Source organism: Mastigoproctus giganteus, chromosome 6 (assembly GCF_048544385.1).
Source record: "Mastigoproctus giganteus isolate SK-2022 chromosome 6, ASM4854438v1, whole genome shotgun sequence".
Classification (NCBI taxonomy): domain Eukaryota; kingdom Metazoa; phylum Arthropoda; class Arachnida; order Uropygi; family Thelyphonidae; genus Mastigoproctus; species Mastigoproctus giganteus.
This window is the reverse complement of record NC_143580.1, coordinates 123,580,727-123,606,283: the sequence shown is the minus strand read 5'-3', so window position 1 is coordinate 123,606,283 and position 25,557 is coordinate 123,580,727. Positions and strand designations below refer to the sequence as shown.

At 36.1% G+C, this 25,557-nt stretch overlaps 1 protein-coding gene across 1 annotated transcript in view; it reads left to right on the top strand.

Annotated features, from left to right (window-relative positions):
• LOC150084555 (guanine nucleotide exchange factor for Rab-3A-like) overlaps positions 1-25,557 on the top strand; it is a 160,312-nt gene that overhangs the window by 27,269 nt on the left and 107,486 nt on the right. The window contains exons 3-4 of the mRNA XM_090376284.1: positions 7,066-7,134; positions 13,873-13,968. Coding sequence (XP_090232410.1) covers positions 7,066-7,134; positions 13,873-13,968 — 165 coding nt within the window. The remainder of the gene's footprint in view (positions 1-7,065; positions 7,135-13,872; positions 13,969-25,557) is intronic.

Here is a 25,557-nt window from a genome sequence, read left to right as displayed (position 1 = left end):
ATTTGGTTTGTAAGGATTTATATTAAGGTTAAATAGCTATCTAAGAAGGGAATGCGGACCTTTATTAGATAAAGAAAAGGAGTGCAAAATAGAGAATTTGGTTATGTTTTATATGATGGGAAGGTTTGATTGTACTGGATCTAAAGATCTCGGGGGGGGGGGGGGTGATGTTTACACATGTTAAATAAAATGACTGATCATATGTGGGACTATATTGAGGATTCTCAGCCTGAACTTGAGTTCTCTTTGTATAAGGGTATTCAAAAGTTGTTCGGCTTTGATAAATTTAAGAAAATTAGAAGAAAACTCTTTCAGTTTATGGGATGACCGAAGTTTGACTGCACAAGCAAAGGAAGTGGAAGATAAGGAAGTTAAAAACTCACTCCAACATCTATTTCTGCAATTTGTGCAAGAAGAATAGAATCAGCCTTAGAATCAATCTATAAGTTGCTTAAGTGTGTGTATTGATGATAGGCATTTGGAGACAGAGATATCTAGCGTAATTATGAATTCTGTGAAATGGATTTTCACCTCTAGATTCTGTCAAGCATTCCAATAATGAAATTAATAAGACGTTCTTTTGCTGTCAAAGTGATTTGGATAAGTCTGATATTAACAGGAATACTTCAGGAATGGGTATACACCAGCTCCACTTTTTACCTATGTTATGAAGGATGCTGTTTCACATCCTGGGTGTGTAATAACTATACACCCATGCTTGTTATAAGAGCCTGTCAAATTCCCACATTTCTTTCATTGGGGGATATTAAAAAATTACTTCTCTCTAAGGTTAAATCAAATTTTAATTATCTTAAAGTCAACAAGACTTTAAGATATTAAAATAAATAAATAAATATTCATTTATTACAAATAGAGCAAGCCCATCACAGCACATAGCTAGGGGTAGATAATATAATACAAAGGAAATAAAATAAAATAATCGAATAAAAAGCAGATTTCACATAAACATTAACAATGAATAAGAATTATACTTATGAATTAATAAAAATTTTGCAGAACAGCACATTTGGCTTTCAGTTGCAGTTACTGGGTTGAAGGCAGGCTGTTGTTTTTATTTCTTTTCATTTTGTCGGATATCTGACTCCTTTAGCCTTCAGAGTTGAGTAACCTTTTGCAATCAATGTCGTGATGATTTAGGAGGTGAAGGAATGCATTGGGGAACATTCTGTCCATTTGTTTGAACCTGAAAAGGTTGGATTTTAATTGTTGGTTTCTTGAATTTTCTCTGTTGGGAGCAGCTATTATATTGGCTGAGTTTGGTATTAAGATATAAAACTTTATTAAAACTTTAGGATATTAAAAACTCATGATAATGCAATTTTTGTCAAGCTCAGTAGCTCTAAAGATGTGGAATTAATTGAATCTAACTGTGCATTATGGATCCATTTTTAAAAATATTCACAATTGACAATTATTTATTAAGCAGACTGGGTGCGAGGTTAGCCTGTGCAGACATTGCTCCTTAAAGCTCTTCAAACAGAGAAGTTTTTCCTGATTTATTTTCTGCTTTATTAGTTTAAATTGTCATATTAACTTATTTTCTGGAGTGGCTTTATATTCCTGGTTACGATACTTAGTTTAAAGTTTAACTTAGACAGATATTTCGTAGATATTACTTAGTATCGGTAACGGTATCAAATCCACGTGTCACAAATTGAACGAGAGGTCTTTTAACCAAATTTAGTCGATTTATTAACCAATTGTTATATCGAATTATCTTCTGTAAGTAGATTATAGACCTAGTCAGGATCCTTAGTTTATTCTAAATTGGGATAGTGAGATTTCGAAGCTAATCAATACTTACGAGTCCGTAGAAATACCGTTCGTGAATTCCCGCCATTTTTACATGATAGCATAAGCTTAGTGTAGTATACTGCATAATATAATATTGTCAATTATTCAGTAAATCTATTAATCTTGATAAACTTTGTTGTCAATTGAATTGTATTTTTAACTCCATAAATATATATAACGACTTAATCGTAACAAATAATTAATACATAACTATAGTGGTACACGTGATACGGAAGTTGTATAAAGGGAACACTAGATACCGAAAAAAAAAAAAAAATATATATATATATATATATATATATAACATAACTGTTTTGGGATATAACTTAAGGATTTAATTTTTGTTTTAAATTTTATTGAATTAAATTGGAATCATGACTCTGACCAGAGCAGCAAAGCAAAAGGCTCAAGCTAATGGGAGTGCTGTGGTTCAGGGGAGAACTGAGGGGGGCAGTTGCCCTCTGAATCACAGTCTATTAAAATGCACTGTTTGCTTGATGTTTGCGGAGCAGTCGGGTACGGGACATGATACTGCCAAGGGGGATGTCTTTGTGTGTGCACGATGTAAGGAGTGCAAGGAAATCAGGCGACAACTCAGCGTTGTTATGGGCCTTTATGAGACCTTGAAGGACAGGGTGGATGCCCTCGAAGGAAATAAATTGAGGGGCCCATCAAGCTCTCAGCTGCCCACATCAACGCCAGAGCTTGCACTTGGTCATCAGGCAACACAGGGGCAGCCCCCTAGGCAGAATGCGCTGGTCCCACAGGAACTAGTAGTTGTTGGTGACTCTATTGTCAGGGAAACGGGGAACATGCTTTGTAAAAAGGATAGGTGGAATAGGACCAGGGTATGTCTGCCAGGGGCAAAGGTTGATGACGTTGTAGAGCGGATATCATCTTTTAAGGGCACAAAAGGTGATATAGTTGTACACGTTGGCACTAATGATATTAAGAGTAGGAGACCGGCGGAATTACTTAGCAAGTACAGGTCACTGTTGAAAAAAAGCCGTGAATTAGGGTTGAACTTGAAAGTGTCTGCAATTCTGCCCAGACACGATAGGAGGGAGTATATGATGAGAGCCTTATCGATCAATTCGGCCCTGGAGGGATTGTGCAAGGCTCAAGGGGTAGAATTTTTTTCAGCCTGGAATGTACTTGTTAACAGGAGAGATTGCTTCTACAGGGATGGGATACACTTAAATAGAAAGGGTGCAAGAATTTTTGCTGATGCTGTCGAGGCAGTGTTAGGTGGGTCGGAAAACTGCTAGTTGGGGGGGATACAAGGACTAATAGATTAACAGTAGCCACTGGCAGAGGTGGAAGTGATTCTTGCACTGCTTCTATTCAATTCTATTCTATTCAAATGAGCAGAAGTCTGAAAAACAAGATGCAGGATATTTCAGAGACTGCTGGTAGTCATTGCGTTACAAGTAAACACATGGGTTGTGTTAGGGTAGCTAAGAATAGAAACAGGTGCATGTATACCTGCGTGTACACCAATGCTAGGAGTTTGGTAAATAAATTTGATGAATTTGAGGTATTGCTCAAAACATCAAAGGCAGATATTGTTGGGATATCAGAAACGTGGTGTCACACAGATATAAGTAATGCGGAACTGGAATTTGGGGAATACAATGTATATAGAAAGGATAGACAGGACAGGAGGGGAGGAGGGGTTATGCTATTAATTAAGAAACACATAAAGTCAAAGGAAGTGAAGCCAGTTGACATCGATGGACAGGGCAGTGTCGAGTCAGTTTGGTGTGACATAAGCATAGGGAAATCAAAATTGAGAGTAGGAGTGTGCTATAGGCCTAATGACTCTGATTAGTATAATAATATATTGTACAGGGAAATAGAGTGGGCCAGTAAATCAGAGAGTCTTATAATGGGGGATTTTAATTTCCCAGATATTGACTGGAATTTGTGGGTTGGTCACTCGCACACTAGCAAGGCTTTTGTGGATTTATTGGATGATTGTTTTCTACATCAGCATGTTTGTGAGGCAACAAGAGGGAGCAATACTCTTGATCTGATTATCAGTAGTGATTCTTCATGCATTAAGAACCTGCAGATAAATGAACCACTAGGTGGCAGTGATCACAGTGTGTTGAAGTGGGATTTACTCAAGGAGGTAACTACCATCAGAGGTAAAGGGAAGGGTTTTTGTTTTCGTAAAGGTGACTATGATGGTCTGAGACAGTATTTAAATTCTATACAGTGGGACCAACTGATGATGTTACCAACTGCAAACTCAAAATGGGAAGCATTCAAGGAACTAATCTTGGTGGCTACCAGGCTTTACATACCAACTAAGAAATATTGTTCAAGGTTTAGGCCTAAATGGTTGTCAGATGGACTAATGAGACATGTGGCAGAGAAGAAAAATGCATGGGATACATACAAATTAATGGGTGACATGGAAGCCTATGATAGATATAAGTTGGTCTGTAACCAAGTCACAAAGGAGATTAGGCAGGCAAAGGCAGACTACGAAAAATCCTTGGCAAAGGATGCAAAGAAAAACAGAAAGGAGTTCTTTACATACTTTAACTCGAGAAGGAAAGGGATGAATCAGATTGGTCCACTGGATATTGATGGTTCAACAGTTGAGGATCCTGCTCAGGTGGCTAACAATCTAAACGAGTATTTTGCATCTACATTCATGCATGAGGAGTTGTTCAGGAAGGAGAATGATGTAGGTAAAGTAAACATTGGCAGTGAGCTGGATGATTTTGTAATAACTGAGAGGAAAGTGGAGGAGAGATTGTTGAGGATAAACATAAAAAAGGCACCTGGGGTGGATGGGATCTATCCAGTTATATTAAAGGAGGCAGCAAAGGAAGTATGCAAACCCCTAGCCATAATTATGAGAGCTTCTTTGGACTCAGGGGAGGTACCCATAGACTGGAGATGTGCAAATGTAACCCCAATTCACAAAGGAGGATCAAAGGCTGACACAAGTAATTATAGACCTGTTAGTTTAACTTCTGTTCCAGGTAAATTAATGGAGGCACTGGTTAAAGAAGCACTGCAGGATCATCTAGACAAGAATTCAGTTATAGCTCAGACGCAGCATGGTTTTGTTAAGGGCAGGTCTTGCCTGACCAATTTGATTGGATACTATGATGTAGTCACAAAAGAACTGGATGCAGGGAATAACTTTGATATTATATATTTGGATCTTAGAAAGGCTTTTGATACTATTGCACATGGAAGACTGCTGCACAAATTGGAGCAGTGTGGCATTGGAGGCAAATTGCTGCTATGGATAAGGGGATGGTTGAGTGGCAGAAGACAGAGAGTGGTAATCAATGGACACTGCTCAACGTGGACTAATGTTATTAGTGGAGTTCCTCAAGGTTCATTGTTGGGTCCATTGTTGTTTTCGGTGTTTATGAATGATATTGATGATGGGATATCAAGTTTAATGTCTAAGTTTGCAGATGATACAAAGGTTGGCAGGGTCGTTAAGGACACTACTGACGCTATGCTGCTGCAACAGGATCTGGAAAGGTTGAACAGATGGGCTGAGAGGTGGCAAATGAAGTTTAACATTGACAAATGTAAAGTACTACATATGGGTAACAGTAACCCCAGAGCAATGTATCAACTCTGCGGTACTACACTGACAGTGGTGGAGAATGAAAAGGACCTGGGGGTAATTGTGCAGGCAGATATGAAGTTCTCTGAGCAGTGCAGACGAGCTGCAAGAGTAGCTCATGGTGTCTTGTCAATGATATACAGGAATTTTTCTAGCAGGGATAAGGAGGTGATTATTCCCTTGTATAAGGCAATGGTTAGGCCACATCTTGAGTACTGTATACAGGTCTGGAGGCCTCATTTCAAGAAGGATGTAGAGCTGCTGGAACGGGTACAGAGAAGGGCAACAAGATTAGTAAATGGAACAAAGGGTTGCTCTTACGAAGAAAGGCTTAAGTTTTGCAAATTACAGAGTCTGGAGACTAGGCACCGGCGAGGTGATCTGATAGAGGTGTATAAGGCTTTGAATGGTTTGAGCATGCTCAATGCCAATGGGATTCTTCATCTTTCTCAGAATAATCACCTCAGAGGGCATAAATTCAAATTGAGGAAGGACGGATGTCGGATAGATGTGCGGAAATTTGCCTTTGGCCAGCGGGTGGTTGGTTGGTGGAACCGACTTCCATCACTTGTTGTTGAAGTTGATAGCCTAAACAAATTTAAAGCTCAACTGGACAGGTATTTCGAACGAACGGAGGGGTGAAATGGGAGAGGGGTTTTTTTTTTTTTTTGGCTGATGCTGAATAAGCTTGCTTTCTTGCATCATATGCCTCTACTAATGCTAATGCTAATGCTAATATTGAACAGGACAGGGGTGAAGGGGTTTTTATGTTTTGTTTTCTTGTGGAATGGAATCTAAAGTCCAAAAGGATATTCTAAGGTAGGATAAAACCTTTTTATTCTTCTATTCATTGCAGTGTGCAAAGTTTACAAAACACAAGGCACTGTAAACAAAAGATTACTTCTACATTGACACTGTAATTCTAAGCTATTCCAGAATGGCAAGTGAAACTACATTAGTAATTTAGTAAACTGCAGATTGTTTGCAGTTTACTAAATTACTAATTTTCTTTAAAAAAAAAAAAAAAAAAAATGTATTTAAACTAGCCAGAGGTGGGTAAATAAATTCAAAGAAGAATAAATTTTTTGGGAGTGGTGTGGACAGGTGATATGGGAAATATTGGGTCCTCCTCCGATGCTACATAAGCTTGCTTTCTTGCATCATTTGACACTATTAATATATAGAGCCACTATGGGAGTTAAAAGAATAGTGTTCATTCAGGTAGCTTAATTATAGATAGATCTATAATGCATTGCACTTTAGTTATGATTTATTAATTTATATAAAAAATTTATATTAAATTTGTATAATTTTTTAAAAATTAAATCTCCAATGAAGATTTCAAAATCATAACAGGAATCAATATATGATTTATTAAAGCAGAGAAATTGTAATATATGGCAGTTATTCTCCCTAAATTTCATAACTTCTTTATCTAAATTTATAATACTTGTGTGACATACAGTATGAATATGAATTTGGCTATAATATGTAGCAGTTAGTATTTTTATATATTTATTATGTTTTTTATGGTTTCTCCAAATATACAAAAAGTTAATGAAATTTTAGTACTCTGGTATTGTGTATTTTCGGGTGAGAAGTAAAAACTTGTTAATCGTTGAGTTTGAATTTTTGTAAATTTTTAGGTAATATTAAAGAAAAAAGTTGCTTTAAATAACAGAAAACTAACTGTCATTTGCAGAATATGTTATGAAGTAAGTTGATAAGAGAAGGGTCATTAATTGATCTGACTGTGTGTGCTCTTTCTGATAGACTCAATGAACAGTCACAAGACAGAAAGCCATCACATTTATTATTATTATTAGCATTAGCCATATGGTACAAGGAAGCCTGAGGCTTATGCTACACAGAGAGAGAGAGAGAGAAAGAAAGTAAGAGGAAACCACCAAAAAAGATGATATCCAGCCCAGGACCTTGGGTGTGCCAAGCCCATACTCATAGAAGTCTAACCCCAGGACTCACCAGATGTGAGCCCCTGGGGTTAGACCTCTATGCAGTATAGTAATTTTGTCACTTGTTTTGAGGGGAGGGTCTGGGTTTAAATTTTGTTGGCAATTAGAGGAATTGTTAAAAGTCTCTTCATTCGGGGCTTAGTTAGCCAATCTATGAAGAGGGAGTGGTGTTTCTCCCATGAGTTATTTCAGGTTTTTCAGCCTATACAATATGCAGATTGGCCGGTGAACACACACTTGTACAGACAAAATACAGAATAGAACAATATAGTCTAGGTTGCTGAAGTTCCTAAAACCCAACAACAACAGTCACACATAGCAAGAGGTCAGGAGGAATTTTGCAACCTAATTTCAAAAATTAGTTGGCAACTATGAGACAGAAGCTTGCTTATGTACAGAAGCCAAATGTACTCAAGAATCTTAGAAATGTCAAGAGAAATTGATTGACTTTTATCAAAAATTTATGTGGAATTAGTGTGTTTTTTTCTGGTGGAATTTATATTGTAAAATTTTAATCATGTGGAAGATTTCAAGGTAATGTAAGCATTTGTTGATAAATTTCTCCATTACTGTATTTTGAAATGGGTTTTGGTAAGTGCTATAGGGCATTAATGGAAAGGCAGGGAAGTTTTGGTGATATGAGCAAATTTTCTGTGAAGAAAAAACACCAATGAAATAAGAGTGTAAAAATATGACACCAAAGAGGAGTTAATTCTGGAGCACAAGTTTTAAAAACAGGTGGAGAAATACCATCAGGAAATACCAAGCACCTTTTGTTATTTTGGGATTCTTCTAATCATTTTCTGTTGGAAAACCAAGTGAAATGTTGATTGAGATGTGGTCAGTGGCATAAGTGGAGATTTACCAAGATTACAAGAGGATCCATCACTGCTAGAGTTCACATTTTAGATGAAAAGTAAAATGTTAATAAGGCAGCTTTTTGTTACTCTATTCATACTGAGGGATTACTATCCCTTTATATAGATTTACTGATTATCGTAAAGATACAGAGAGATTACTATCTCTCTCTGTATAGATTTATTGTCTGTGCTTACCACGGTTTAATTTTTAGTGAGAAATATTGCTGCACTGTTGTTATATGACAGATTTTATAAAATGGTTTTAAATTCTTTAAACCATCAATTTCCTTTCTTAATTTTAATTGGAATTAACCCATATATTTACTCAGATACGTGTTCTTTATTCAAATACATGTTTTATGCTTTTGTACTGCTATTAATTTCTGTTCTTTCATGTTATTCTGTATTATTGATGTTAAGTATGATCAGTTGCAGGAAATTCATCTGTATGTATATAATTATGTGCATGTTAATTTTATATATTTGTAATTATTTATTCAATTATAGTACTAAGATCTTGTCGATTAAAACAAATAGTTTAATGCATGTAGTTTGAATATGCATTTGACATCATGTGACTGTATGTCCACTAAAATGATGGAAAGGAATTTATATTGAAAATAACTTTAACCCACTTTTTTAACCTACTTTTTTTTAAACCCACTTCATAATTTTCATTAGTTTTAATTTGTTTAGTGCCTTCTCATAACGTTTAACACTTTCATTGCACTTTTAGTGAAATTCTATATTTAAAATATGCTTTCATCGTACAGTTCACATTTCTGAATATCGTTAATTAAATAAATCTCTATTGCACCAGAGGCGATAGTATTGCTGTACTTTGGCCCTAGGTGCAATGGATTACAGTTATTCTCTCCAGCTGAAGCAAACAAAATTAGGTTAGAGATTTAACAAAAAGCAAAATTAACATTGTGCGATTTGTGGGAAGAGGAGGACTGCTATAGTCAGAGATAATTTGGGAGATACAATATGGTCAGACATGAAATTCTCTGAGCAGTGTAGACAGGTGGTATGAAAGGCCCATAGTGTTATATATCTATGATTTTATCAAACGTGTAGAAATTCCTGACAGATGTATGATAAGTGAAAGAGTTGCAACCTTTTTAGGAAATAATTTCAACAATTATTTCCTAAAATTCAAATAAATAACATTGTTTATTTGGATTTAGCAAAGCACTGATGCAGTTCCCCCATGAGAAGTTACATGTTGGGATCACAGATAAGATTCTAAGATGGATTTCAGAGTGACTGCAGGCAGAGGGATTTAATTAATAATTATTCTTCAGATTTAAAAGTGCTCCCCCAGTGGTCAGTCTGGGATTATTGTTGTTTCTGATTTTTTCATGAATGATAACAACAAAGGAATAGAAGACATGACATCAAAATTTGCAGATATGAAAATAGCAAGAGTGGTTAAAGCTTAGCTCTGAGCAGCACTTGTTCAGAATAACTTGGATAGACTTCAAGTTTGGTCAGAAAAGTAGCAACTATGTTTCATTGCAATAGTTTTACACTTGAGTAATAACAGTCCTAAGATAAGTTGGGGTTGAATTAAAAACAATAGAGAAAGAAAGGGATTTGGGAGATACTATATGGTCAGACATGAAGTTCTCTGAGCAGTGTAGACAAGTAGTAAGCACATCCATAGTGTCCTAGCCACAATTTATCGATCATTTGCAGAAATAGGGAAGCCATAATTCCACTGTATAAGGCAATTATAAAACTAAACTTGGAATACTGTTTCCAAGTATGGAGACTGCACCTAAAACATGACATCAAGCAAAAGAGTCCAGAGACAGGCAACCTGCGTGGTGAAATCTGTAAAAGGGCACTCATGAGGAAAAATTTTGAATATGTGGGCTACAGAACTTAACAGCCAGACAGACATCTTAGAGGGGGAGACCTGATTGAAATTAATAAGGCTCTGAGAATAAAAAGAATGAAGATGAAATTTTCGCTTTTATAAATGATTTCAGTACTAGGGGTGATAAATTCAAATTATGGGTTAAGAGATTTATACTGGTTTGTAGGAAGTTTTCTTTTAGTTTTCTCAAGTGAGACTGAGAGCTTGGGAAAATTGAAAGAGCAGCTGAATGTTTGAACCTAGTTGAATAGTTTTCTCTCCTGAACACAGATTATTTTAAAAAATAAAAAATATTTCTATTTTTTATTATTTTTATTTTTTTTGGCTAGTTAGCTAAAGCATGTGGGTTCCTTGCCCTATATGGCTTAATACTAAATATTAATCTGAATTGGGCACAAATTGAAAATAGATGGACATTTCGATGAATAATATGAATATCACAGAAGCCAACAGCCACTAAATCATTTATAGCCCTTTAAGATGATCACTAGATGGCCTGAATTGAATGAGAACCAATTAGTATGTTTGAAGAAATTGTTGAATCTTGAAGTGTGAAAAAGCTATGTAATTGAAAATAATTTCCAGAACATTGGCAATTATTTTAAGGTTTTTAAGCATAATACAGTTACATAAAATGTAACTAATAAATGCAAAATAATGTAGTTTTCCTCCTGCTGATTCAGCACACCCTTTATATGGTGAATATAGTGCATTCAAAATTGTTTATCTGAAAAATCAATTATTTAAAATACCCTCAGTTCCAATTATTGCAGATAAGTAGGATTCTACTGTATATGTGTGTGTATAGTTTTATATATAATATATCTACACAAACATCCTATCTAAAAGTTTGGAATCACAGCGTACGATAACAGTTTTCATTAATTTTTTTGAAATTTCTATGACAGTGCAAGGTTTAATATAAAAAGCAACACACTGCAAAGTATTTTAGGATGTTTTTTTATTAAGCACTGAAAAATTTACAGCAAAAACATATTCAAAAAAATGATTAATATATTAACAACTATACAGATATTTTCGTTCAAAATATCCTCCATGAGATTTTATCATTGCCTCACATAGATGTGGCATTCTGAAGATAAATTTTTTAATAGTCTTGAACAATATTATTCCAAATGATCTGCAAGGTTTCCCTTAAATTCTTAGAACATTGTAGATGATCTCATAAAAGGTCTATCAGATTAAGTCAGGCAGTTGGGGTGGCCACACCATAATTTGCAATACACCTTCTGTTGTTTAGTTGATGGAAAGTTCCTGCACAGCTAGAGCTGTGCTTTGGGTCATTGTCTTGTTGTAATTTAAAATTTCTTCCACAAATTCAAAATCCAGAGGATATTGCATTATTTCAAGAATGTTTCTGTAGCCTTCTTTTCTTAAAATTCCTTCAATTCTGAAGATGTTCACTCCAAAAAAACAGAAGCAACTCTAGATCATGGCAGAACCCCCACCATGTTTGACTGTAGGCACTAAACACAGTAACATAATATTTTTTTTCAGTTGATCGCCTCGCATAAACTCTATGCTTGGATCCGTAAATTTCGAATTTGGATTCATCCATCCATAGTACATTTTTACAATATTTAATTTTCCAATGTTGATGACTCTTACCCCCCAGCCAGTTGTTTCTTTCAATTTTAAAGTTTTAATAAGGGTTTTTGTATTGCTGCATGACCATGAAGTCCTGCTTGTTTAAGACAAAGTTTTACAGTGGATGTAGACACAGGAGTTTCTCTGTTTCTATTGAACTCATCTCAGATTTAAGGTGCAGTAAATTGTCAATTGCATTTAGAAATCAGTGTTATGGTCCTAGCTTATGCTTCTGTTGTTATGCATAGTTTTCCAGATCGTGGTTTGCCCTTTAAACTTATAGCCTCCTTGAATCATCAAATGATAGTTGTATTTTAAATGAAACACCTAGTTTTTTGCCAATACTTCTCATGGAATAACTTTTTTATACAGAGTTATAATAGCACTTCTGTTTTCAACACCCAGTTCCTTATTTCTTGTATATTTATCACGAAACACACAAAACACTCTTTTCTGAATGCTGTGTGTTCGATTTTATAAGTTGTAGCTCTTACTCCTAAATTTCTATTATTACAAAACACTCCAGAATCATCTACAATCTTCTATAATATTGAAACAATACTCCAACTTTCTAGAATATTCTAGAATCATCTACATTGTTCTACAACAGAGGTCGGCAACCGTTTTTTGATCTAATTAAAAAAAAAAAAAAAAAGAGAGAATTCGAAGAGCCGCACCTCAGCTCAACCTGGGAGGAGTGTGGGGGGGGTTTAAGAAATGGAATAGAGTGGGAAGGTGTTTTATTAAAAAAAATATTTCGAAATATTATTTATTAATATTGAGAAAAAACAAAACAAACATCCAATTAGGTATGAATTAATGTGACTTTTGCTGCTGAACTTCTTGAGCGAGACTCTCAACTTCAGGCAAGTAATTTTCATCTTTAAACATGCTGAGAGACTCACATTGTTCAGATGGTTTCTTGCAGAAATTCGTCAAACCAAAAACAGAGAGAAGTCCAAACGCAAATATTTTCAAATTTATATACTTGTCCGGTAAGCATCGAACCCACGCATCGAACACAATTTAGCCTTGCTTTTTCAACTCATCTATTGCCGTCCATTTGTGTAGAATTGCATTGCAGGGGCAGCCTTTTGCCTCTTCAAATCCTCAATTTCAGTTTTAAGGCATTTTAGTGTTTGCACTCCACATGCCCTTGATTTTTAAGTCCTCTAACTACATTTGAAATTGTGCTTCATGTGGGCTAAAAGTAAAAAGCTGCAGTTATATATTCAAAGAGTTGCGTGCTGCTTGTGAGCTGCAGGTTGCCGACCCCTGTTCTACAACTTTCAGGAATCTTCTACAATGTTCTACCACATTTAGGACTGGAATATTCTAGACATTTCTTAAATATTATTTAATTTTTTTTTGATTTTTATATATAATAAAAAATATTTTAATAAAAATTGGTAAACAAGTTCTTATTTTAATAAAAACTTCCAAAATTAAGAAAATTGAAATGTAATTCCAAACTTTTAGGCAAGAGTGTGCGTGTGTGTGCGCCTACTTAATTGCTACACACAAGAGTGTGTGTGTAGCAATTAAGTATATATATATATATATATATATATATATATATATACTTAATATATATATATATATACACTTAATTGCTAATTTTAAGATTTATACTCTGTAATGAATAAACATTCAGTTGTAATGTGGTTGTTCTGTCTGCTCAAAGCCCCTGAGGAAGTAACGGAGAGATGGCCATGTGAATGAATATAATTTTTTCCTTAATTTTTTCTAAAATTTTTCCTAACTTTATTTTATTAATAATTTACTTTTTCCTCTAATCTTTTATAATAATTTAAAATTTTCCTTTAGCTTTATTTCTCTTTAATTTTTCAACATATATCAATAGGCGAACCAACGACTGCTAGCACAACCAGGCCAGACAGACTGTCTGGCCTGAAATGCCTCCCAACCCTAATAAAAATCGCCCACAAATGCAAAACCAAAAATTAAATAAAATTGTGCCCCAACACACACATGCACGCACTCACATTCTTGTATATTTATTGAAAGTAATTTTAAATGTGTGGACACATTAAAAAAAAAGTAGAAGCTTTGAGTTAGTAAAATTAATTCCAATGTAGTACTGTTCTTGTCTTTTCTGAACCACAGGAATTAGAACTGAAAGATGAAGAAGTTTCCAGATTAAATAAAATTAGAGATGAAGTGGGTACTGAATTAGAGGAGTTGACTGCTAGTTTATTTGAGGTAAATTCTATTCCTCTTCCCATTGATATTATATTAAAAAAATTACTTACTCTGAAATGCCAGTCAGTAAATTTTGTGGTTTATGCTTAATATTATGAATCTTTAACACGAATTTGGATCAGATATCAAAATACCAAAATAAAAAGCAACACCTGAGTCACAAAGTGTATGATGGATAACTTGTGTTGCCGATATGAAACTTGTTAATTTCCTTTTACAATCTCTGAATCAGATAATCATTATCTTTATTACTCTTAATAAAAATTTCTTTCTTTTAAATGTTAGGAAATAATTGATACTATTTTTGACACTGAATAACAAATTGAAATTGTTATTTGAATAACAATTTCAAATTGTTATTCAAATAACATCACCAAAAGACTGTTCTGTTATTTGTTTAAATTATGATATCAAAATTTAAACAAATTATGAAGTATAAATAATGAAGTATTTCATTATTCATAAGTCATTATCGATGTACTATCAGATAGCTGGTGGTCTCAATTAGCACATCAGTATTCACAAGTAATTACAGATTTGTTAATTGAGTAACTCATGAAACAGGATGGAATAGTAATATATTTCATATTTTAAACAAATAACAGAATAACCGTTTAAATAAATATCATAGCTGATGATATTTGTTTAGGAGTAGTCACAAAACAAACTTCATATAACAAAACAAACTTCCTTATTCACAAGTTGTCCTTGCGAAGGTAAAGAAAGCCAACATGAGAACCCTGGGAAACTTACCGGACAAGCTGGTTTGCCGCTACCGCAGTTTCTGCCTGCATTCTTGGTAAACAGATGGTGTAGGTATCGGCAGTAGAAGTCAAGAATGATATATTGATTGACACATAGGTGTGACAAATGATAACATCATAGTGTTAAGTGATTCATTGACGTTATGATATGTATATATAGGATGATTCAGGAGGAATAGTAAATATTTTGGGAGATTATAGTATCGATTATTCTGAGTAAAAAAGTTCATATAAACATGTCCAATTCTCAGTGGATATGGAGATGCAGCTGTTTGAAACTGGCACGTACAGCTCCTTGAATCAGATGTGACCAAGAAGCAGTTATAACCCATATGCTGTTTGGTGTTAGAAGTGTTGTTAAGAGTGCCACACATCTTCATACATGCTGAATATACCAATATGGTGTTTGTCTACGGTTCTTGTGGTGGAAGTGCTACTGCTTCTTGTGGTGGAAGTGCTACTGCTTCTTGTGGTGGAAGTGCTACTGCTTCTTGTAGAGAATACCGTTGACGAACTGCAGAATACTGGATTCAAGAGCATTTACTGGTGTTTACACCAAACTACGTGAGACTGGTTCAGTTTCCAGCGCTATATTTCTTCTGAACGTGCAAATGAACAAAATGTTGATGAAATAGAACACATTCTTCAGTGGTAGAACGTAGTCCTACTATTAGCACACGAAGAAAAGAGTATGGCAAACATTACGTGAGCACGGTTTGTATCCATTTCACATACAGCAGGTGCAAGACCTTCAACCAGGAGACGATGCCGAGCAATTGGAATTTTGTTGGCGGGTAAATGCTAATTGCCCGATTAATTCCATTAATACTGTTCAGCGATGAAGCTACTTTCACCTGTGACGGTATCAACAACACCTGTAACTCTCATAGGGGGGGTCAGACGAAAATCCACATAACACTGTAGAAACAAACATTCTACATCGCTTCTCTGTAAATGTGTGGTGTGGTATCATCGACAATCAGTTGGTTGGGCCTGTTGTGTTACAAAATCGTCTTACAGGGCCCATTTACCTAGAATTTCTGCAAAATGAACTTCAACAACTATTTGAGGATGTTCCCTTGGATACAAGGATTGATATGTACTTTCAGCATGATGAAGCTCCTGTACATTATACCCATCTGGTGATACAGTATCTAAATCGAACTTTCTCTCAACGATGGATCAGCCACGATGGTCCTGTTCATTGCCCACGAAGGTCTCCAGACCTCATTCTGTTAGATTTTTGTTTGTGAGGATGGATGAAAAGCACAGTATACAAAGAAAAGGTGAATACAAGAGATGAATTGCTCACTTGCATTTTCGATATTGCTGCCCTCATAAAGGAATGCCAAGATGACCTCAGAAGAACAACACGTCATATTACCAGAGTTGCAAAGTGCATTGAGGTTGGCAGTGGGATTTTCAAACATTTATTATGAACTGTAAAATATTTGTCAATTATTTGTGTTTTGTATCATTCAAAAAGTCAATAAACACGAACAATAAGTAATTTATTGTTCTTTAATACCTCTCATAATGGCTTTGTGCACGCCAATTTCAAACAGCTGTATCTCTGTATATCTGTATCCATTGAGAGGTATTAAAGACATTGGAATTGGGCACATGTTTATATGAACTTTTTTACTCAGAATAATCAATACTATAGCCTCCCAATGTATTTACTATTCCTCCCGAATCACCCTGTATAAAGAATCTTTCTTTACTTTTCCTATTATTTCATAACATAATCTTTAAAGTTAGGTAAGGAAAGCTTTTCCTATTATTTCCTAACCTAACGCTCAAGGTCAGGTTATGAAATATAACGAAAAATAAAGAAACCTTTTTCTTTTTTCCTAACCTAACCTAACCTTAAAAACATACAAAAAAATCTGCAATATGGTTTTTTTAATAGTGAAAACACCCAGGAACTCCAATAATCTGCTTTTAATAATGAGAAAAAAACGAATCATTACATTGTCTGTCACACCTATGTGTGACAGACAAATACATAGTTATAGTCTTAATACTTGAGACACCACAAATACCCAGCACAAAATACCAATTTATTTTACAGCATTTATTAATTTGCTGCATGAGAGTTTAGGGACAAGAATTGTGACATGATGATTCATCTCTAATGATGATGTTAAGGAATTGTCATCCTCTATGACAGTATAATGGTTTTGCTACACATCTTGTTTGGAGAGGTGTGGGTTCAAGTTCTGTCATGGAGGATGGCAGTTTGAAGAGACCTTTAGAAATCTCTCCTCTCAGTGACTGGAGGGATTTCTAAAGATTTCTTCAAATATGGCTGTAGTTTGCTGATCTCAGTTAGCGGGAATAGGTTTTCCTCCGCACATCTTGCAAATTGGCCTGCAAACACATTTATACAGATACACAACGGAGCACTATGATCGAAATTGGTGATGCTCCTAAAAACTAATATCAGCATAGGGAATTAGTAGTAGTAGTAGTGGCATGTGATGCAAGAAAGCAAATGTATGAGCTTATGCAGCATCAGCCAAAAAAAATAAAAAATCACACCATTCCCTCCAAATGCCTGTCCAGTTCCTCCTTAAATTTATTCAACCTATCAACTTCCACAACAACAGATGGAAGTTTGTTCCAGCAATTAACCACCCGCTGGCTAAAGGCAAATTTCTGCACATCTATTCTACATCTGTCTTTTCTTAATTTGAATTTATGCCCCCTTAGGTTCATAATCTGAACAAGTGGAAGGATCCCATCAGAATTCAGTGTGCTCAACCCATTCAAGGCCTTATATACCTCAATCAGATCACCGCGCAGGTGCCTAGTCTCCAGCCACTGCAATTTGCAGAACTTAAGCCTCTCTTGGTAAGAGGATCCCTTCATTCCCCTCACCAATCTTGTTGCCCTTCTCTGTACACGCTCAAGTAAATCTACATCCTTCCTAAAATGAGGCCTCCAGACCTGTACGCAGTACTCAAGGCGTGGCCTGACCATTGCCTTATACAGAGGGAAAATCACCTCCTTTTCCCTGCTAGCAAAATTCCTATATATCATTGACAAAACCCCATGACCTGCCCTGGCAGCCTGTCTGCATTGCTCAGAGAACTTCATATCTGACTGCACAATTACTCCCAGGTCTTTTTCATTTTCTACCACCTTAAGTGTAGTACCACACAGTTGGTACGTTTCTCTGGGGTTACTTCTACCCATATGCAGTACTTTGCATTTGTCAAGGTTAAACTTCAGTTGCCACTTCTTAGCCCATCTGCCCAAATTATCTAGATCCTGTTGCAGTAGCAGACTGCCATTACTGTCATTAACAACCCTGCCAACCTTTGTATCATCTGCAAACTTCGACATTAAGCCTGATATACCTTCATCAATATCATTGATAAATATACAAAACAACAGTGGACCTAACACCGAACCCTGTCGGACTCCACTAATAACATTAGTCCAAGAAGAGCAGCATCCATTGATTACCACCCTCTGTCTTCTCGCACTTAACCATCCTTTTATCCATTGTAGCAACTTACCCTTAATACCATTCTGCTCCAATTTGTACAATAGTCTTCCATGCGCAACAGTGTCAAAAGCTTTCCTGAAATCCAAATATATATCAAAATTATTTTTTGCATCCAGTTCCTTTGTAACCACATCATAATATCCTATCAAATTTGTCAGACAAGACTTTCCCTTAACAAACCCATGCTGTGTCTGAATTATTGCTGCAGTCGTGTCTAGATGATCCTGCAATGCATCTTTAACCAGCGACTCCATTATTTTACCCGGAACAGAAGTTAAACTAACTGGTCTGTAATTACTCGTGTCACCCTTCGATCCCCCTTTGTGAATTGGGGATACATTTGCACATCTCCAGTCCGTGGGAACCTCCCCTGAGTCCAAGGATGCTCTCATAATTATGGCTAAGGGTTTGCTTAGTTGCTTTGCCGCCTCCTTTAATATAACTGGATAGATCCCATCCACCCCAGGTGCTTTTCTTACGTTTAACTTCAACAATTTCTCTTCCACTTTGCTCTCTGTTATTACAAGGTCATTAAGCACCCTGCTACAATTTGATAACCTTCTGCCATTTTCAAACCTTAATAATTCCTCACGTGTGAATGTAGATGCAAAATACTCATTCAGTTTGTTTGCTATCTGAGCAGGATCATCAACAGTCGAACCATCGATGTCAAGTGGACCAATCAGATTCATCCCCTTCCTTTTAGAGTTTATATAAGTAAAGAAATCCTTGCTGTTTTTCTTAGCATCTTTTGCCAAGGATTTCTCGTAATCTGCCTTTGCCTGCCGAACCTCCTTTGTGACCTGATTACAGATTAACTTATATCTGCCATAGGCTTCTGAGTCGCTTGATAATTTATATGCATCCCATGCATTTTTTTTCTCTGTTACCAGTCTCATTAGTTCATTTGACAACCATTTAGGCCTAAACCTTGAACAATATTTCTTAATAGGTATGAAACTTTTAGTAGCTTCCACGATTAATTCCTTGAATGCTTCCCACTTAGAATTTACTGTTGGTAACATCGTCAGTTGATCCCACTGTACAGAATTTAAAAACTGTCGGAGACCACTGTACTCGCCTTTACGGAAGCAAAAACCCTTTCCTTTACCCCTGATGGTAATTAAATCTTTAAGTAAATCCCACGTCAGTACACTGTGATCACTGCCACCTAGTGGTTCTTTTATCTGCAAATTCCTAATACATGAATGATCACTGCTGATAACCAGATCAAGAGTATTACTTTCTCTGGTTGCCTCTCGAACATGCTGCTGCAGAAAACAATCATCCAATAAATCCACAAAAGTCTGACTAGTGTGTGAGTGCCCAACCCACAAGTTCCAGTCAATATCTGGGAAGTTAAAATCCCCCATTATAAGACATTCCGATTTACTAGCCCACTCTATTTCTCTGTACAATTGTTCATTGTACTCATTCGAGTCATTTGGCCTATAACACATTCCTACTCTAATTTTTGCTGTCAAAATACAATTCCAAATATGGTAGGCTAAGGGAGCAGCATTATCAGATTACTGTCATTGTACTGATCCAAGCAAACAGTTGTCGTTTTTTGCAAACAAGTTACAGGGTTAGGGTGTGGGAAAGAATTGTTAGTATTTTTTCTCAGAAATATAAAAAATAACTTTCTATCTGTAATTATAACTTCTGGAAGAATTACATGCATCCCTGCTTCTGTCAGTGCATGGAATACATTTCTTGAAAAAGCTTGCTTATGTTGAATTTTAAATAGTAAATTTTTTACCATAAGCGTACAGTTAAAATGGGAGATTGTGTTCCTGACAGAACTAGAAAAAAACAAATTTTTTCACAGAAAATGGGTTTGAACAGTAAATTCGAGTAAAATAGTAAATTTATTGAAATTTAAATTTAATTTTTAGCATTAACATTAGAGGCATATGATGCAAGAAAGCAAGCTTATATAGCCTCAGTCAAAAAGAAAAAAAAAAACCTTCCCATTTCACCCATCCATTCATACCAAATGTTTGTCTAGTTCTGCCTTGAACTTATGGATGTTTGTTCCAACTATTAACCACCCACTGGCTAAAGGCAAATTTCTGCACATCTATTCTACAATTGTCTTTCCTCAGTTTGGATTTATGTCCCCTCAGGTGGATAATCACAGCAAGAGAAAGAATCCCATTAGCATTAAGCTTGCTCAATCCATTCAAGGCCTTATATACCTCAATCAGATCACCTCACAAGTGCCTAGTCTCCAGAAGCTGCAACTTGCGGAACTTAAGTCTTTCTTGAAAACAGCAACCCTTTGTTCTACTCACCAATCTCATTGCCCTTCTCTTGAAACCTTTTTAACTGCTCAGAAAACTTCATATCTGACTGCACAATTACCACCAGGTCCTTTTCATTCTCCACTACTCTGAGTGTAGTACCACCAAGTTGATACGTTACTCAAGGGTTGCTGCTGCCCATATACAGTAATTACATTTGTTAGTGTTAAACTTCAGTTGCCACTTCTCAGACTATCTACTCAACTCTTCCAAATCCTGTTGCAGTAGTGTACTATCATTACTGTCATTAGCAACCCTGCCAACCTTCATATTGTCTGCAAACTTAGATATTAATCCTGATATATCTTCATCAATATCACTGATAAATACTGAAAACAATAATGGGCCCAACACCGAACCTTAGGGGACTCCACTAATAACATTAGTCTATGAAGAGCAGTGTCCATTTATAACCACTCTCATTCTTCTTCCATTCAATCATCCTTTTATCCATTGTAGCAACTTGCCCTTAATGCCATACTGCTCCAATTTGTACAATAGTCTTCCATGTGCCACAGTATCGCACGTTTTCTGAAAATTCAAGTATACAATATCAAAATTATTCTTTGCATCCAGTTCCTTTGTAACCACATCATAGTATCCAATCAAATTTGTCAGACAAGACTATCCCTTAACAAAGCCATGCTGCGTCTGAGAAGTGGAGGAGAAATTGTTGAAGATAAACACAAGAAAGGCACATGGGGTGGATGGAATTTATCCAGTTATATTAAAGGAGTTGGCAAACGAAGTAAGCAAACCCATAGCCTTAATCATAAGAGCTTCCTTGGACTCAGGGGAGGTGCCCATGGAATGGAGATATGCAAATGTGACTCCAATTCACAAAGGAGGATCAAAGGGTGACACAAGTAATTATAGACCTTTTAGTTTATCTTCTGTTCCAGGGAAATTAATGGAGGCACTGGTTAAAGAAGCACTGCAAGATCATCTAGACAAGACTTCAGTTATAGCTCAGACACAGCTTGGTTTTGTTAAGGGGAAGTGTTATCTGACCAATTTGATTGGATATTATGATGATTTTGGAACTGGATGCACGGAATAACTTTGATATCATATATTTGGATCTTAGAAAGGCTTTTGATACTGTTGCACATGGAAGACTGCTGCACAAATCAGAGCAGTGTGGCATTGGAGGCAAATTACTGCTGTGGATAAAGGGATGGTTGAGTGGGAGAAGACAGAGAGTGGTAATCAATGGACACTGCTCTTCGTGGATTAATGGTATTAGTGGAGTGCCTCAGGGTTCAGTGTTGGGTCCATTGTTGTTTTCTGTATTTATAAATGATATTGATGATGGTATATCAGGCTTAATGTTCAAGTTTGCAGACAATACGAAGGTTGGCAGGGTTATTAAGGACACTAATGACAGTATGCTGCTGCAACAGGATATAGAAAAGTTGGGCAGATGGGCTGAGAGGTGGCAAATGAACTTTACCATCAACAAATATAAAGTACTACATATGGGAAGCAGAGGGTATAACCCCAAAGTAATGTATCAACTGTGTGGTACTACACTGATCGTGGTAGAGAATGAAAAGATCCTGGGGGTAATTGTGCAGGCAGATATGAAGTTTTCTGAGCAGTGCAGACAGTCTGCAAGAGTAGCTTATGTTGTCTTGTCAATGATATACAGGAATTTTTCTAGCAGGGATAAGGAGGTAATTATCCCCTTGTATAAGGCAATCGTCAGGCCATATCTTAAGTACTGTATACAGGTCTGGAGGCCTCATTTTAAGAAGCATGTATAGCTGTTGGAACGAGTAAAGAGAAGGGCAACAAGATTAGTGAATGGAACGAAGGGTTGCTCTTTCGAAGAAAGGTTTAAGTTTTGCAGATTACAGTGTCTCGAGACTAGACACCTGTGAGGTGATCTGATTGAGATGTATAAAGCTTTGAATGGTTTGAGCATGCTCAATGCTGATGGGATTTTTCTCTTGCTCAGAATAATCACCTGAGAGGGTATAAATTCAAATTGAGGAAAAACAGTTGTAGCTGGACTGGACAGGTATTTGGAATGAACGGAGGAGTGAAATGGGAGCATTTTTTTGTTTTTTTTGGCTGACTGCATAAGCTTGCTTTCTTGCATCGTATGCATCTACTAATGCTAATGTGTGAATATAGATCACCTGAGGTCACCTGATATGATCCCAATGGATTTCTTTTAGTGGGTTATGTGAAGGATAGTGTGTACCTCACTCCACTACCAACGACACTGCAGGAGCTGAAGGTGCGGATCACAGAGGCCTTTGGTAAAATTGATTGCAAAATGAAGCGTAGCATGTGGCAGGAGATTGAATATTGCTATGATATCATTTGAGTTACTTATGGGCACCATAAGTAACTCAAGTGCCCACATTGAACTTTACCAATGACTTGATATACCTTCATAAAACTTATTGATCTTTCAGTTGGTATGTGTTTCATGATATAGCTTGAAGTAATTCTGAATAAAAAAAATATTAAAATTGGAAACATCATTTACAGAGTGTGTGTGTGTGTGTGTGTGTGTGTGTGTGTGTGTGTGTGTGTGTGTGTGTGTGTGTGTGTGTGTGTGTGTGTGTGTGTGTGTGTGTGTGTGTGTTCATTTTTTTTAAAGAAGTTTTAAAAAGTCGTGTCCATCGAAACCTGTAATATCATGAAAGAGAACCGTGCAGCAATTTTTCTTTCTTTTTTATGTAAGGATGTCTAGGAAGCAAATCCATGAGGATATGTTGGAGTCATTACACTATGATTGTGCTCACTATGAGGATGTAATTACCATGAAGAATTGAGTTGCTTAGTTCAAAAGGGGTTGTAGAATCACCAGAGATGAATCAAATTCTGGATGACCCATGACCATGGCAACCACATAAAACATTGATGTTGTTTAAGACCTGATTTTGAAAGCTCACTGGATCAGGTTACAATAGCAAGGACACTAAGGGGTGTGTTACATGAGCATTCAAAATGCTGTATGTAGCACATACGTTCTGTATGAACATCGTGTGAAACTAGATGAGCCTGTCAGAAATGCTGCATGTAACACAACATGCTAACTACATGGATATTTTTGTCAGTCTCAAAATGGATTTTTGATTAATTGTACATCTATTTAAAAGTAAAATCATGAAAGAGAAATCATTGTTGCTAGGTTCATCCAATGCTTAGCAGCTTCATTTTTCCCCCATGTAAATTTCATTGAACAAAAAGTATCCAGAAAAATTCTTCTTATTACCTTATATCATAGTACTTTAAGTTCTTGGCATTTCTGAGTGAGAAAATTATGAAAACAAATACATCACTGTTTTGTTTGCTATCTCCTGTAAGCATAATTCATTTTAACTATGTTAATGGAATTTAAACTGCCTAGTTAATACATCACTCACAGCAGAAGAAACTTTGCTTTTGAAACAAGTTGCCCTGTTATTGCACAACCTTAAAACAAATAGCATTGCCAATTTTTTTTTGAGCTGTCATTTAAGAGACCACATGCTGTTTGACACTGGATCAGCAAATCATGAAAGAGAGGTATTAATAAATAATGTACCTTTTAATAAATGGCATATCAGCTATTTGCTTAAAAGTGATGCAGTATTAGAGCAGCTCATTACAGAATTATTGTTTTGGTTTTAGGAGCATTAGCAACTAAGGCCATATTGCTCCGGGGATATGCGGTGGTCATTCCCTCACCTTTCTGCATCCTCCGTATTTGGTGGGCACGGGCTCGAACCCCGGTCTAATCAAGAAGCGTGTGCTACGCACTGCTGCTCCTGTCCACCTGACTACTGAGGTGCCTTAGCAGCTTTGGCCAAATTTTTCCATTATGTATTATGTCTGTGCAAGTGTGTATGTGCGTTTTCAGTGACTAATGTGCATGTTGTTGTTGTAGGTCAAAAACACACAACATCTCATGGGAAAAAACTCCATCCCCTCTGGCTGAAATTGGCCAACCACATTCCCAATTGAAGAGGCTTTTAGAAAGTGTCAAAAACTGGGTTGAACCAGAATCTGGGTTGAAATCATATCATATTTGATATGATTTAAACCCCTTTAAACAAATGAGTAATTTCATACTTCCACTTATGCAAATACATATTAAACTGCTTTGTGGTCATTGTGAAGGAACTTTATAGGACCTCAACTGTTTAATGTGTTTGAGGCAGGGTCAGTTTATGATCAAGTATTAGTTATAAAAATGAATGCCCTGAGATTGCCCATGTACTGGTATTAGTTGACTGTTTTAATTTGGGATGTGGCTACTGTGAGCAATAAAACTGTTGCATTAAGTAGGAAGTATAAATACTTCTGGCTGCATGAAAAGGCAAGACATCCCTCCCAGCCTCTTATAATTTCAGTATGGCCAAATAAGAAAAAAGTTTTCTAATTTTGAAGCTCTAACTTTGTACATTTAATTTAAAAAGTAGTTACTCTATACATTAATAGTTTTACAAATTTTTATTTTATTGCATAAAATAATATCCAGATAAAATAGCCTATAGAACAGCAAATACCAGTTTTAATTTGGGATTTTTTGGGTTACTTAATAAATTTTTCAGTATCAGTCATCATAACTAGCTGACAAGCTCTACTATTCAGTTGAGAAAGTGCATTGGCTACTCTTCTAGTTTCAAAAAAGTATCAGCATGTGCAGGCAGAATGTCTCATGCAGTGTTCTACCTGCACATGTCAAAATTAATACCATCCAACATGACGTTTTCCAGCACTCATCCAGACTTCTGTATAGAAATACAATGTTTACGTTCTAATGTGGTAGATGCTGCATGTTACATGCAGCATTTTGAATGATTGTGTATCATGACCCTAAATGTATCCTGGAAAAAGCCCATATTCATTCACAATATGGGTACAAAAATGTTTGAATAGGGAACAAGAAGTGAGTGAATTATGGAAAGGGAATTATTGTGAAATTTTCCCACATTTGAAACAAGTTTATCACCCACTGAGAAGCTGTGGATAAAGTTTGGATTGCTTACCATGATCCAGA